This window comes from Molossus molossus, unplaced genomic scaffold (genome assembly GCF_014108415.1).
Source record: "Molossus molossus isolate mMolMol1 unplaced genomic scaffold, mMolMol1.p scaffold_m16_p_14, whole genome shotgun sequence".
NCBI lineage: Eukaryota > Metazoa > Chordata > Mammalia > Chiroptera > Molossidae > Molossus > Molossus molossus.
In genome coordinates this window covers 11,140,506-11,154,493 of record NW_023425349.1, presented here as the reverse complement: position 1 = coordinate 11,154,493, position 13,988 = coordinate 11,140,506, and the positions used below count along the sequence as shown (strand labels likewise).

At 36.9% G+C, this 13,988-nt stretch overlaps 1 protein-coding gene across 8 annotated transcripts in view; it reads left to right on the top strand.

The window, feature by feature from the left end:
* The window catches only part of RABGAP1 (RAB GTPase activating protein 1), a 149,893-nt gene that overhangs the window by 30,552 nt on the left and 105,353 nt on the right, over positions 1-13,988 (top strand). For 5 of the 8 annotated variants that reach the window (XM_036260827.1, XM_036260828.1, XM_036260826.1 and 2 more), the window contains exons 3-6: positions 6,715-6,949; positions 7,828-8,032; positions 12,131-12,305; positions 13,258-13,415. In XM_036260827.1, coding sequence (XP_036116720.1) covers positions 6,715-6,949; positions 7,828-8,032; positions 12,131-12,305; positions 13,258-13,415 — 773 coding nt within the window. Of the gene's footprint in view, positions 1-6,714; positions 6,983-7,827; positions 8,033-12,130; positions 12,306-13,257; positions 13,416-13,988 lie in introns of those variants that run through there. The other 3 variants (XM_036260830.1, XM_036260831.1, XM_036260829.1) reach the window with 2 other exon arrangements.

The following is a 13,988-nucleotide window of genomic DNA, read 5'->3' as shown; positions in this document are numbered from 1 at the left end:
TCAGGAAAGTGAAGAGTCAATGTTAAGTCTAGATGCTTGAACGTTTATTATGTGTCCTGGGAAAGTTGAGTAGTTTGATATGACTGATAAGAGATGGAAAGGTAGATTGGGCAGAGTTGTGAAAAACTCATAGAATATAGATATGAATTTCGGCTTTATCTTATAGGCATTGAGGAAACATGGAAGGATTTTAAAAAATTAAGGCGGTGCACCTGGCTGGTGTGGCTCAGTGGATTGAGCATTGTCCCATGGACTGAGGTCCTGGTTCAGTTCCCGGTCAAGGCACTGTCAGGGCATGTGTCTTGGTTGTGGGTTAGATCCCCAGTGGGGGTAGTGAAGGAGGCAGCTGATCAATGTATCTCTCACATCGATGTTCCTATCTCTCTCCCTTTCTCTCTCTCTAAAAAATCAAAACATATTTCAAAAATAATAAGGCATTGTTAGATCAGAACTAGCATTTTTTAAGATGCATAAATTTATGAAAACTTTGAAAACATTTAACAATTTATCGAAGTCAGAAATATAAATTCTTTTTTTTTTTTTTAATCCTCACCCGAGTATATTTTTCCATTTTTGTGTTCAGATAGAGTGGGAGGGAGAGAGAGGAAGAGAGAGAAACATCGATGTGAAAGGGACACATCGAGTGGCTGCCACCCGCACAACCCAACCAGGGCCGGAGCAAACTGCAACTGAGGTACATGCCCTTAGCAGGAACTGAACCCAGGTCTCTCTGGACCGCAGGCCAACACTCTAACTGCTGAGCCAAACCGGCCAGGGCTAAATTCTTAATATTAACTCTAGACACTAGAATTTTCTATTGTAACTTGAATGGCACTATGAAAGAGGTCACAGCAGAGAGAAAAAAGTCATGGAAACTACCACTTTTGCAGAATGAAAGACTGTCATATGGTGTTAGCTATGTAAAGAGATAGAAGAAAGAAAAAGTGCACAGTTGAGCAAGGATCAGTAGGATGTGTGAGTAATGTGGGAATAACAGGCGTCAAGGATGATTGTGATCCTTCATTTGGCCACTGTATAGGAGGACAGTCAGCGAGTTATGATGCTTAAGTTTGGAGTGTTTAAGTCTGTCCAGTAGACAGTTGAGGAAAGGATTGCAGGAATAAATTAGTGATTATTTACGTATCGTGAGGAGGTGAAATAGCATAAGAGAGTCTATAAAATGAAGTTATTGCCAAAATCAGAATTCTGGATGAACACCTTTTGAGCAGCAGATAGAAAAGAGGAATGGTTGTATTCTTGAATTACATCTTTTATAGAAACCACTTTTTTTCTGCCTATTTTGTAGAGCTGTTTTAGATTCATGGCAACATTCAGAGGAAGGTACAGAGATTTCCCATGTAATTCTTGCCCCCACACATGCATAGCCTCCCACACTATCAATCTGTTCTTTATTTTTTATTATATTTTTAGTTTAGGAATACATTTATTAAAACTGGGGACAGCCCTGGCCGGTTTGGCTCAGCGGTTAGAGAGTCGGCCTGTGGTCCAGAGAGACCCGGGTTCGGTTCCCGCTAAGGGTATGTGCCTCGTTTGCGATTTGTCCCTGGCCCTGGTTGGTCATGCAAGTGGCAGCCACTCGATGTGTCCCTTTCACGTCGATGTTTTTCTCTCTCTCCCTCCCACTCTATCTGAACAAAAAAATGGAAAAATGTCCTCGGGTGAGGATAAAAAAAAAAAAAAACTGGGGACAGTGAAACAAGGAAGGACCTAGGATAGAAGCAACAGGAAAGAGACTAGGCCAGGTGGCTTTGGCTCATTGAAAAATCAGAGAAAAGGGGGCCTTGGAGATAGGTTCAGAGCGTTAGCCATGGATTAGCTGCCGCTGCCCATTGCTCCCCTGGTTGCAAGTCTTGGGATCCCATGGAGTTTAGGAGATGCAGGCCTATGGGGGAAGAAGAGGGGAAAGGGAAAGCATCTATGCTCCCGGGAGGGAGAGCTCACTTAATATGTTCTATTTTATTATAAGTCAAGTTTATTGAAGTAGCATTTATACACGGTAAAATGCAAACCTTTTAGATGTACAGTTCTGAGTTCTTGAATGAATGTGAACTCTTTTGTCACCATCACTTTCAAAATGCAGAATATTTTCATCACTCCAGAATGTCCCTTTGTGCTTCTTTTTAGTCAATCCTCTTCCCCCTTCCCAACCCCTGGCAACCAGTGGTCTGATTTCTGTCCGATTTCTGTCCTTGTAGTTTTGCCTTTTCCATAATGCCACTATATAAATGGAATCATACAGTATATAGCCTTTTGTGTTTAGCTTATTTTACTTAGAATAATGCCTTTGAAATTCATCCTTGTTATTGTATTAGTAATTTATTACGTTTTATTGCTGAGATATATTCCGTTGTATAGTGACACATTCCATGGTATAGATATGACCATTTGTTTATCCATTCACCAGTCGATAAATATTTACTTTATATTTACTTAGCTTAATGTGATTATGATTAGTGCTGCTATAAATATTTGCACACCGGTCTTAGTACAGACATGTTTTTAGTTTTCTTCAACTGAATTACATTAGGTATTTCAATAAATACCTAAGAGCGAGTCATATGGTAAATGTATATTTAACTTTATAAAATTTATTAAAAAACTGCTAAAGTGTACCATTTTGTCTTCCCACCAGCAATACATGAGAGTTTTTCAGTTGCTCCAATCCATGCCAGCCCTTGGTATTGTCAGGTCTGTTTTGTTTTAACGTTAGCCATTCTTATAGGTGTATAGAGTCATATTATTGTGGTTTCAGTTTTCCAAATGGCTAATGATACTGAATTTCTTTCATGTGCTTATTTGCTATTTGTGTATCTTTGGTGAAATGTCCATTTTATTTAAACTATGTTGCTTGTTTTCTTAGTATTGAGTTATGAGAGTTCTCTATAGATTCTGGATATAAATCCTGTATAAGATACATAATTTGAAAATATTTTCTCCAGGTTTGTGGCTTGTCTTGTCATTCTTTTAACAGTACCTTTTTATTTATTTGTTTGTTTGTTTGTTTTTGTTACAAATGTTTCTCATTTTTCCCCCATTGACACCCCCCATCCCGTTCCCCCCGCCCCATCCCCAGCTCTGTTGTCCGTGTTCATTGGTCATGCATACATGTATATAAGTTCTGTGGTTTATCTCTTCCCCTCCTAAACCCCCCTTCTTTGAGGCTTCTCAGCCTGTACCCCACCTCCATGCCTCTGGGTTAATTTTGTTCAACAGTTTGTTTAGTTCATTATATTCCACAAATAAGTGAGATCATGTGATACTTTTTTTTGATTGGCTTGTTTCGCTTAGCATAATACTCTCCAGGTCCTTCCATGCCATCTCAAAGGATAACAGTATCTCTTTTGAACAGACATTTATAATTTTGATAAAGTCCATTTTATCAATTTTTTTCTTTATGCATACTTTTTGTGTCCTAAGACGTTGTTGTGTCCCAAAATCATAAAGATTTTCTCCTATTTTCTATAAATTTTATAGTTTTAGGATTTACATTTAGATCTGTGATCCATTTTGTGTTAATTTTTTAATATGAAGCATTGGTTGAGATTCATGTTTTTGCATGTGTATCGGTGTTGAGTGAATTGTTCTAGCACCATTTATTTCATTACCTTTCTTCCTTGAATTATGTTGCCAACTTTGTTGAAAACAATTGGCCATATATATGTGGGTCTGTTTTCTGGATTCTATTTTGTTACCTTGATCTATATGTCTTCCCATTCATTAATACCACAGCATCTTGATTACTTATCTGCAGTTACATTTATTTAGAGATGATGGTGGTATCTGTTAGGAATGCTGTTGATATCAGGGAACAGAAGGCCCTACTAATTATGGGTTTATTTCCTGTTATAACAAGAAGTCTAGAGATAAGCATTTAAGCTGTTCATCTATACCAGGCTCAACAAACTACAGCCTGCTGGCTTAATCTAGCCTGCCATCTATTTTGTAAATCACCTGTTCAGTTTCTTTAAAATGCATATGCCCAGGCTCTACTTCGGCTGATTTAGTTGTTGGGTAGGAGGTGAGGGGACAGAGGGAGGAGCAGGTGTTTGAGTTTTAACATGGTCCCTGGTAATATTGGTAATTGTGTTATGTAGTCATGGTTAAGAAAGATTAATCTAAGGTTGGTGGTTAGAGTGTGGTGTCCACAGTAGTATTATCACCATCTCCTGGAAACTTTTTAAAAATGCAAATGATCAGGCCTACCCAGACTTAACTGATTTGAAATTCTGTTAGGGCCCAACAGTTTGTGTTTTAACAAGTTCTCCAGGTGACTCTCATGAATGCCAGCATTTGAAACCTTGATTGGCATAGCTGACTATTTCCTGATAGGCCTAGGGAAGATTAATAGGCTGTTTAAAAAAAAAACAAAAAAAACTTAATTGATTTAAGTATGCATATTATAACATTACAGATAGTAATATTGAAATTGGATTGAAGGTTTACAAATGATCTAACATAATGGTTGAGTACTGTATTGGACCTAATAAGACATGTTAGGTTGCTACTTTTAAGCTGCTTTTAAAAATCAACATTTTTGTGTGTGTACATTACTTTTTCTTAGCCTTTAAGGAAGAGTTAAGGAAATAAAAGGCAGTTCTTATGTTTATAGGCTTTATAAATGAGGGAAGAATGCAAAATAAACATGTATAAACACAAAAGACAAATATATAAACATTTTCTTTCAGTGTTAGGTATATTTTCATGATTGTTGAATATACTACAATGTAGGCAGTCAATCCAGTAGAAAACTTAAGTTTACTTATAGTAACACTTCATAGCATGTAAAATTTCTTCTCTCTAATTTAGTTTACTTTTAACACATTGCGTACCGCATAGAGATCTCTTAAGACGTATGCTAGAGACCGCACGTTTTTGGGCAAACTGCACGTTAGGTTCTGAGTTGCACTCATTTGAACCAGCAGATATCCATTCCCTACCTACTTTAAGAATATAGAACGGTGTGCTGTTTTTCGAACTTCGACCCTCAGGGCGAAGAGTCACAAGTACAATAATCCTATATTACCCTGAGTTTCAAAAACTGAAATAGCTAATGCAAGTGCAAACCTGAGTTAACTCGTGTGAGGTACGCAACGTTTGGGCAGGAAAACACAACTCGTGAGCGGTCAAAAATGTGTTAACGATAGCCTTCTCAGTTATAATTACTAATTGCTTAAACATGGAGTCTAATATCTTTCCTACATCTGTTTTCAGGAAGCTCTGAACTGTTTTTTTTTGTTGTTGTTTTTTTTTTATTTTAGAGGGAGGGAGGGAAACATCGATTTGTTCTTCCATTTATTTAGGCGTTCATTGGTTGATTCTTGTTTGTGCTCTGACTGGGGATCAAGCCCACAGCCTTGGCATATCGGGATGATGCTCTAACCAACTGAGCTACCTGGCCAGGGCTTAGTTGTCTTTCTATAGTTACTTCTTCTTACTACTTAGAAAACAGGATGGGTTCAATTAAGCTATCTTTTGTTTACTCCAGGTGATATATCTTTTGTTTATTCATCTTCAGTTCTGAAAGAATAAGGTTAATTGAAACCAAGCTCTAGTTTGTTTTATAGGTGCTTTTGAAAACACAACTTCAGAGGCTTAACATCTGTCTGGCTTTTATTTCCAAGGCAGAACTGACTGACATGTTACAATTTCCTTAGGAAAATGTCAGCAAGAAAGACTTAGACTTTTTGTTTCTTAATCATAATTTACAGACTTTAAGTTTATAAATTATAAAAGATGTTTGATTTGGGTTCTTGGATAGCCCAGAGGTAACTCTGTTACTAGAATTTTGCTTCCCTGCTTCTGTGTTGACTTGACTGGGAAGACCTCATTCTCCAGCAGTTTCATAGCCCCAACCCTTTTAACTTTGTGTCAGGTTTTAGTCTTCAGAAAGCCTCCAAATCGGCCCCCATTTTTTCATCATGACTTTCCTTTCCATAAATTCTTTAAAATTTTTTGAATAAGCACTTAATGACCATACTGGGTTTTGTCACTTGTGGTTTTCATTGGGCAGGCTTCACTTGGTTTTGCTCTTGTTTGCTTCCTTGCAAAGCAACTAATAATGAACCATTGTGACTCCAGAAAAATACTTGGCATTATTGAAATGGATTGCTTCTGTTCCTCAGGAACATTCTATACATGCATCTTCCCAGCTTTATTCAGGTGTCTCAGAACTTGAAGAACTCATTCATATCAGAGAAGTCTTCCTCAGAAAAACCAGAAACGTACTTATAGCAGGAGTAGTAAAATACATGTGAAAATTTATTACCTAATAAGTATTTTTCTATTGATAACTTCTGGAAGCAAACACGGTTTTCCTTTTCCTTAACAATAAGAGAAGCTGCTAAAGACATTCCTCTTATAACAGCATTATTTTCACCAGACAATAAAGTTACAAGTATTTTAATTGTTGTTAGTTTAGGACACTGTAGAAAACTTTTAATAACATTGACAGACTAACATATATTTCTGGATATTAGTCTCAAAGTCACTATAAACTTTTTCATGAAAAAAAAGAAGAGAAGCAGCTGCAGCTCTTATTTATTGCTTATCTTGATTTATTCTATTTTTTAAAAACATTCAGAACATATCTTTGTATCAAAAGACATGCTGATTTTCTCTAGAATGCAGACCCATTTGCATCAGGCCTGGCCTCTCTCTCTCACTTAGCTGATTGCATGTGTTTGTGACCCTTAGATTATAGGGAATGGAAGTGAGCAGCAGCTGCAAAAAGAGTTGGCAGATGTGCTGATGGATCCTCCAATGGACGACCAGCCAGGTGAAAAGGAGCTTGTGGAAAGGTCGCAACTGGATGGCGAAGGAGATGGGCCTCTTTCTAATCCGCTCTCAGCTTCATCCACCATTAACCCTGTGCCATTAGTAGGGCTCCAAAAACCAGAGATGAATCTGCCAGTGAAACCTGGACAAGGAGGTTAGGAATGCTGCATTGCTTGCGTAACTGAAGGTTATTGTTTTTAATATTTGAGTGTCTACCCTCTTCTAGATTTGATAAAGAGTGAGCAAAAGCCATGTATTCTCTAGAATCTCCAGATTCTAGATTTAGGGGAATGTGAGAGGTAAATAGATATATCATTCTGATTTCCCTTTAAATGTATGCCATTTATACCAAAGAAAGAGAAATCGTTTAATGACATTAGGGACTCTTACTTCAGAATGTTTGAAGATTCTTTCAGGAAAGAAGGAGTTTGTGTATAGTGTTGGACAAATGAAGGAGTAATGCTTGCTGAGAGATGTTCGTTCCAGGCCTGTGTTGCAGCTTTATAGGATTAGTTGCCAAAGTGAAAAAGAGCTGAAAGAGGAAATGGGCAATTAAAAAGGCTCATTGGGAAGAGTAGCTGTTAAAATTCTAAATGTTTATTAGGAAAGGGAAAGCAAAGAGATTGAGAGAATTTAATAAAGTGACCAAAATGAATGAAAGAAATAATTATAACAGTTCACAGCAGAAGACAGAGGGGTGAAGTAGTAAAGATTTTGTTTTACTTTCTCCTAAGTGTAAACTACAAAGTCAGAACAAGTTAGAAGAATCAGAAAGGTGAATCGGATCTGAATCTCAGATCACCTTTTAGATTTGGGATTGATGCTACAGTACTACCTGAAAATTTTGGTGGTATGACAGTTCTAGTGTGAGATTTATGGCTTTAATGGGCACGTCTTCTGAGGCAATGGAATATTAACTCATTAGTACTTAATTTTATAACCTAAATATAACTTGTACATTTTTACTTGGTTTTTATGTCAACAAAATATCAAATAAAATTAAAATAACCATCTCATTATCATTTCTTTCAGATTCTGAAGGGTCAAGTCCTTTCACACCAGTGGTCGATGAGGACAGTGTGGTCTTCAGCAAGCTGACTTACTTAGGCTGTGCCTCGGTAAATGCTCCCCGGAGTGAAGTGGAAGCCTTAAGGATGATGTCCATTTTAAGAAGCCAGTGTCAGATTTCACTAGATGTAACATTATCAGTGCCGAATGTGTCTGAAGGAACTGTGAGGTGAGATCGTCTTCTTGAAATATTTGTAACATTTGATTAGATTTCTGATCTATAGTTTTAGAAATAAGCAATCGTGAACAAAAGACATTATTTTATTTATGTAATGTTTAATTCTTCTGGCACTTATGTTACCATGTCTTCCAAGTATTGTGACCCTTATGAAAAATAGTCATTTGTTTAAAATGTTTTGGGAATAACTGAAATATGTTGACATGAGTCTGCCTGATACTTTATATTTTTCATGTTCCGCCAATACAAATACTAACTTGATACGTTGGTTCAATATGGAGTTTAATACTAATTTTGAAAATTACAAAAACTTGTTGGTAAATATTAACTATTCCAGAACAGTCTCTTAATTTTTAAGATGAGGAAACTGAGGCCCAGAAAAGTCTCTAGAGATGGCTATTGTTTATACTAACTAAAATCAATAACAACAATTAAATGTCTATATTAACTAGCTAAATACAGAATTCTAGATAATCAGATGAACACAGCTAAGATAAAATATCATTTCCCCCTATTATAAAATATACAGTACTTTCTTCAGAGAACATAAGCAAAAATTGAAAAATACTCAGTTCTACTCTCATTGATAAACACAGTTAACAGCTTGGTTTATTAAGACTTTCTTTGTGGCCCTGGCCTGTTTTGTTCATTGGTTAGAGCGTCGGCCTACGGATCAGAGTGTCCCGGGTTTAGTTTCAGCTAAGGGCTCGTACATCACTTGCGGTTTGTTCCCAGTTGGGGTTTTGCAGGTGGCAACCAGTCATGTGTCTCTCAGGCAAGGATAAAAAAGAAGACTTTCTTTGTATCTTTGTATATTTATATGTGTATATGTTTGTGTATGTAACTACATATATATGCATGTATAATTATATAACTGTTAGGATCGACTTTTTTTTTTTTTTTATCCTCACCCTAGGATATTTCTCCATTTTTTTGTACAGATAGAGTGGGAGGGAGAGAGAGGAAGGGAGAGAGAGAGAGAAACATCGATGTGAAGGGACACATCGAGTGGCTGCCACTTGCACGACCAACCAGGGCCGGGGACAAACTGCAACCGAAGTATGTGTCCTTAGCGGGAACCGAACCCGGGTCTCTCCGGACCGCAGGCCGACGTTCTAACCGCTGAGCCAAACTGGCCAGGGCGGGATCGACATTTTTAACATCAGTAGAAATATACATACCAATTTCTAACATGCTTTCTTCACTTAGTTTTATATCGTAACTCTTTCCATATCAATAAATATGATTACAATTTTTAATTTATGTTGGCACATGATGGATTATTCAGAAATAACCAATTTCTTTTGTTAGGCATTTTAGGTTTTTAAATGAGAAAATTTAAAATGCTAATATTAAGCATTTATTATATGGACACATAAGTTCTGTATCTATACTTTTTTCTCCTATACTTTTATTATAAATAGGTCTATTTGAGCCAACTTTTTGTGTTTTGATTTTTTTTTTCAATTTTCTTAGACATAGACTTATAAATTCCTAGAAGTAGACTTCTTGAGTCAAAGGTTTACTCATTTTTATTGCTTGTGATACATTGCCCAACAGCCATCTAGAAATACTGATCCAATTTATACCTATATCAAGGGTATAGTAGTATATATGCTTCTCTATCCTCAGAAGCATTTTGGCTTTTCATGGTAGTAGAGTTGTAGTTGTATGTGGATAGCATAGCAGTAAGTTAATTATTTAATATTCCAAAATCTGCATATGTAATTCTCAGAGTATTTAAAAAACTATTTAAAAAAGACTCACAAATCCTAATTTTAATTATATTTATTAATGTGGGACTTTTTTTTGTTTTGTTAATCCTCACTTGATATTTTTTAATTGATTTTTAGAGTGAAAAGGAGTTGGGGGGGGAAGAAACATTGATGTGAGAGAGACACATCAATTGGTTGCTTTCTGCACAACACTGACTGGGACCAGTAATCGAACCTGCAATCCAGGTACATGCCCTTGACTGAGAATCAAAATCATGACCATTCAACAGCTAAGCTAAGCCAGTCAGGGCTTAATGTGAAACTTTTTTTTTCAATTTTTATTAATTAATTTTTGTTACAGATGTCTTCCCTACCCCCCCCCCCCCGCACCCTCCTCCCCATTGGAAAAAAATTTTTTTTCCTTTTTTTTTTTTTTTTTTTTTTATCCTCACCCGAGGATATTTTTCCATTTTTTGTACAGATAGAGTGGGAGGGAGAGAGAGAAACATCGACGTGAAGGGACACATCGAGTGGCTGCCACCCGCACGACCAACCAGGGCCGGGGACAAACTGCAACCGAGGTACGTGCCCTTAGCGGGAACCGAACCCGGGTCTCTCCGGACCGCAGGCCGACGCTCTAACCGCTGAGCCAAACTGGCCAGGGCAAATTTTTTTTTCTTTATTGAATTTAGAGAGAGAGGAAGGTAGAGGAAGAGACAGAAACATCGATGAGAGAGAACATTGATTGGCCACCTCCTGCATGCCCCTTACTGGGAATTTGGCCCACAACCTGGACGTGTGCCCTGAACAAGAATCAAACTGGTGACCTCTTAGTGCTTGGGTTGATGCTCAACCACTGAGCGACACTGGCCGGGCTCCAATGTGAACACTTTTAATAAAATTTGTTTAGCACTTATTTCTTTCTTCTTTTTTTTTTTTTATCCTTACCAGAGGACATTTTTCGATCTTTTGTTCAGATAAAGTGGGGGGGAGAGAGAGAGAAACATCGACGTGAAAGGGACACATCGAGTGGCTGCCACCCGCATAACCAGCCAGCGCCGGGGACAAACTGCAACCGAGGCACGTGCCCTTAGCAGGAACCAAACACAGGTCTCTCCAGACCGCAGGCCAATGCTCTAACCGCTGAGCCAAACCGGCCAGGGCTAGCACTTATTTCTAAATGCTTCTTAGTCAGTAGTCATTTCACCAACTGAAATTATGCTTTGTTCATATTTTTTTGTTGTTAATCCTCACCTGAGGATATTTTTTCCATTGATATCTTTTAGAAAAAGTGGAAGGGTAGAAGGGAAGGGGAGAGAGAAACATTGATATGAGAGAGACACCTTCATTGGTTGCCTCCCTGTGGTGGGTGGGCCGATGTTCTAACCACTGTGCAACAGACTAATTTTTTTTAATTGATTTTAGAGAGAGGAGAAGGGAGGGAGGGAGGGAGAGAGAAAATAAAGCATCATTTTGCTGCTCTGCTTATTTTGCATTCAACAGTTGCTGCTTGTATATGCCCTCACCAGAGCTTGAACCCGCAGCCTTGGAATATCAGGATGACACTAACCAACTGAACTACCCTGCCAGGGCCATAGTTTTTATCAGAGTGCATTTGAACCTGGATTGGGCCTCCTCCTACATATTTCCATTATGCACGGGGGCTCCTGGGCTCTCCCCATCCATATCCCTGTCTAGTATTGGAATTACATAGTTTCTTTTTAGTCCTTTTATAGTTATGTCCTCATTTCTCAGAACAGAGCCTAGAATGTTGTAGGTATCACATGAATATTTGTTGAATGAATAAATTTTTGAATGAATGACATTCCTTTGATTTTCAATGAGTGGTATTTAAAAAAATTTTATTAATGATTTTTTTCTTAAGTGTTAATACTCTATGCAATTTCTCTCCCTTTATTTGCCATGAATCAAAAGAATATGCTTTATACTGACAGACAGACACATCAGCTTTTTATTCTTTTAAATAATAAAGCTGATTAGGTCATTCTTAGGAGATAATGAGAAGCACATCTTTAATGATCTATTTTGATAGTCTAATTTACTCATTATTCTAGTCTTTAGTTACAGATTATATAAGAAACGTACTTACTGATATTATTTGTGACTTCCTGATTTCCTTCCTAAAACATAGGGATTATGTAGTTTTTAATACCTTGGAATTATGTAATCAGTAACTTCAAGAATCCACATATGACTTAATTATTAAGACTTAAAATTAATGTGGTTCGCTAATTTCACAAAAGGTTTATATGAACTTCCTGTTGGAAAGATGTGTCTCAAATCACAATATGGATGTAGTGAAAATAGTCCATAATCCCTCCAATCTCTTTATATCTTTTTTTTTCCTGGACAGACTCTTAGATCCTCAGACAAACACTGAAATAGCAAACTACCCTATCTACAAAATCCTCTTCTGTGTCAGAGGGCATGATGGAACTCCTGAGAGTGACTGTTTTGCTTTCACTGAAAGTCATTACAATGCAGAGCTCTTCAGGATACATGTCTTCCGGTGTGAAATACAAGAAGCTGTAAGTCCTTAAGAGAATACTCTGTGCAAATGAAATTTCACCTTTACTCTCGCTGTTTTGAAATGATTCTAGTATTTATTATGGTCACATATAAGCCAAATGAAATTCTCTGCAAGTGTTTTGTTTATTTCAGCCCGATGGACTGAAATATGAATAAACTAAAAGTTTGGTTAACCAAAACCTTGTTGCTAAGAGTGTCAGAGGAGACCAGTTGGCTGCTTCTTGTTTGGGTTAAATAGGCATCTTGGTACTAGCAAGGAAACATTTGCAAACTATTCTTCTAGAGCTAAACTTTTGTAATTATTTTTATTGTGATAAATGTATTCAGATAGTTTCTAACAATTTAGAAAAAATTTCAGTTGTATTTTTAGTGTTTACAACCATTTCTTTTTTAAAACCCCATCACTGGCCATTTAGTATTGTTTGTTTTTTAGGCATAACAAATGAGATAATTTACCAAAAGATTACAATGGGAAATCTAAGTAATATAAAAGTCAAACTCATAGAAACAGAGTAGAAGAGAGGTTCCCTGGGGACTAGGGACAGGGGAAATAGCTTGGTAAAAAAGTACAAATTTTCATCTGTGTATAAGATGAATAAGGTTCAAGGATCTGATGTATAACCTGGTGACCATAGGGGATAAAACTGTTGTACAATTAAAATTTGTTGAGAGAGTAGAACTTAAATGTTCTCATCAAGGGAAAAAAGATAACTTGAGGTGGTGGATGTGTTAATTCATCAATGGGGGAATCCTTTCGCAATGTATGTTTATATCAAGTTACCATGTTACACACTTTAAATATCGTACCAAAATTATCCATAGGGGAAAAAAGAATTACTCCCTGCAACAGAGTAGGTAACCTTCAGCCTTAATAAAAGTATTGTATTTTCTATGATAACAGTATTGTATTTTCTATGATAACAGTCTGTTTCCTAACATATCTGGTTGTAGGTAAGCCGGATACTTTACAGTTTTGCCACTGCCTTCCGCCGTTCTGCCAAGCAGACCCCACTTTCAGCCACTGCTGCACCCCAGACTCCTGACAGTGACATCTTTACCTTCTCTGTGTCTTTAGAAATTAAAGAAGATGATGGTAAAGGTTATTTTAGGTAGGGCATCTTATTTTATTTATTTATTTTTGTTTTTGAGATTGTATTAATATGCTGTATTATCTGTGGTTCAAGGGAAGCTCCAGGTCAGATTATATAACTTTCACACTATAAAATGATTGCTGTTATAGTGGAGTTAATTTTTTTAATGTTAAGTGATAAAGGAAAAGAAGTAGGCAGGTTTGAAGAAGTAACATTTAAAGAATTTTAAAAATTCACGTGGGAAAATGTCATGATGTTATCAGATAACAGTGTTACTATCAGATAATGTCAGAAGGTAAGTCAGCTGGATTTATAGCTGGATTTGTTTTGCTGGTGGTTTTGTTTTGGTATTGGTGGGTTTGTTTATGTATTTTTTAATCTAAAGATCTTAAGGCTGTCGAAATCAAGTTTTACCACTAAAGTTTATCGGAACATGTTGGAAGGAGACAAATGAGGTGTGTGTCTGAAGTCTAAGCTTGCATATAAGGTCAGAAATAAATGGTTTGGGTTTATAAGTAAAATGAAACTTTTTTGAGTAGTAAAAGGATCTATCTAAAAGAAATAAAAACTTAGGTTTAGTTCAATTATTGC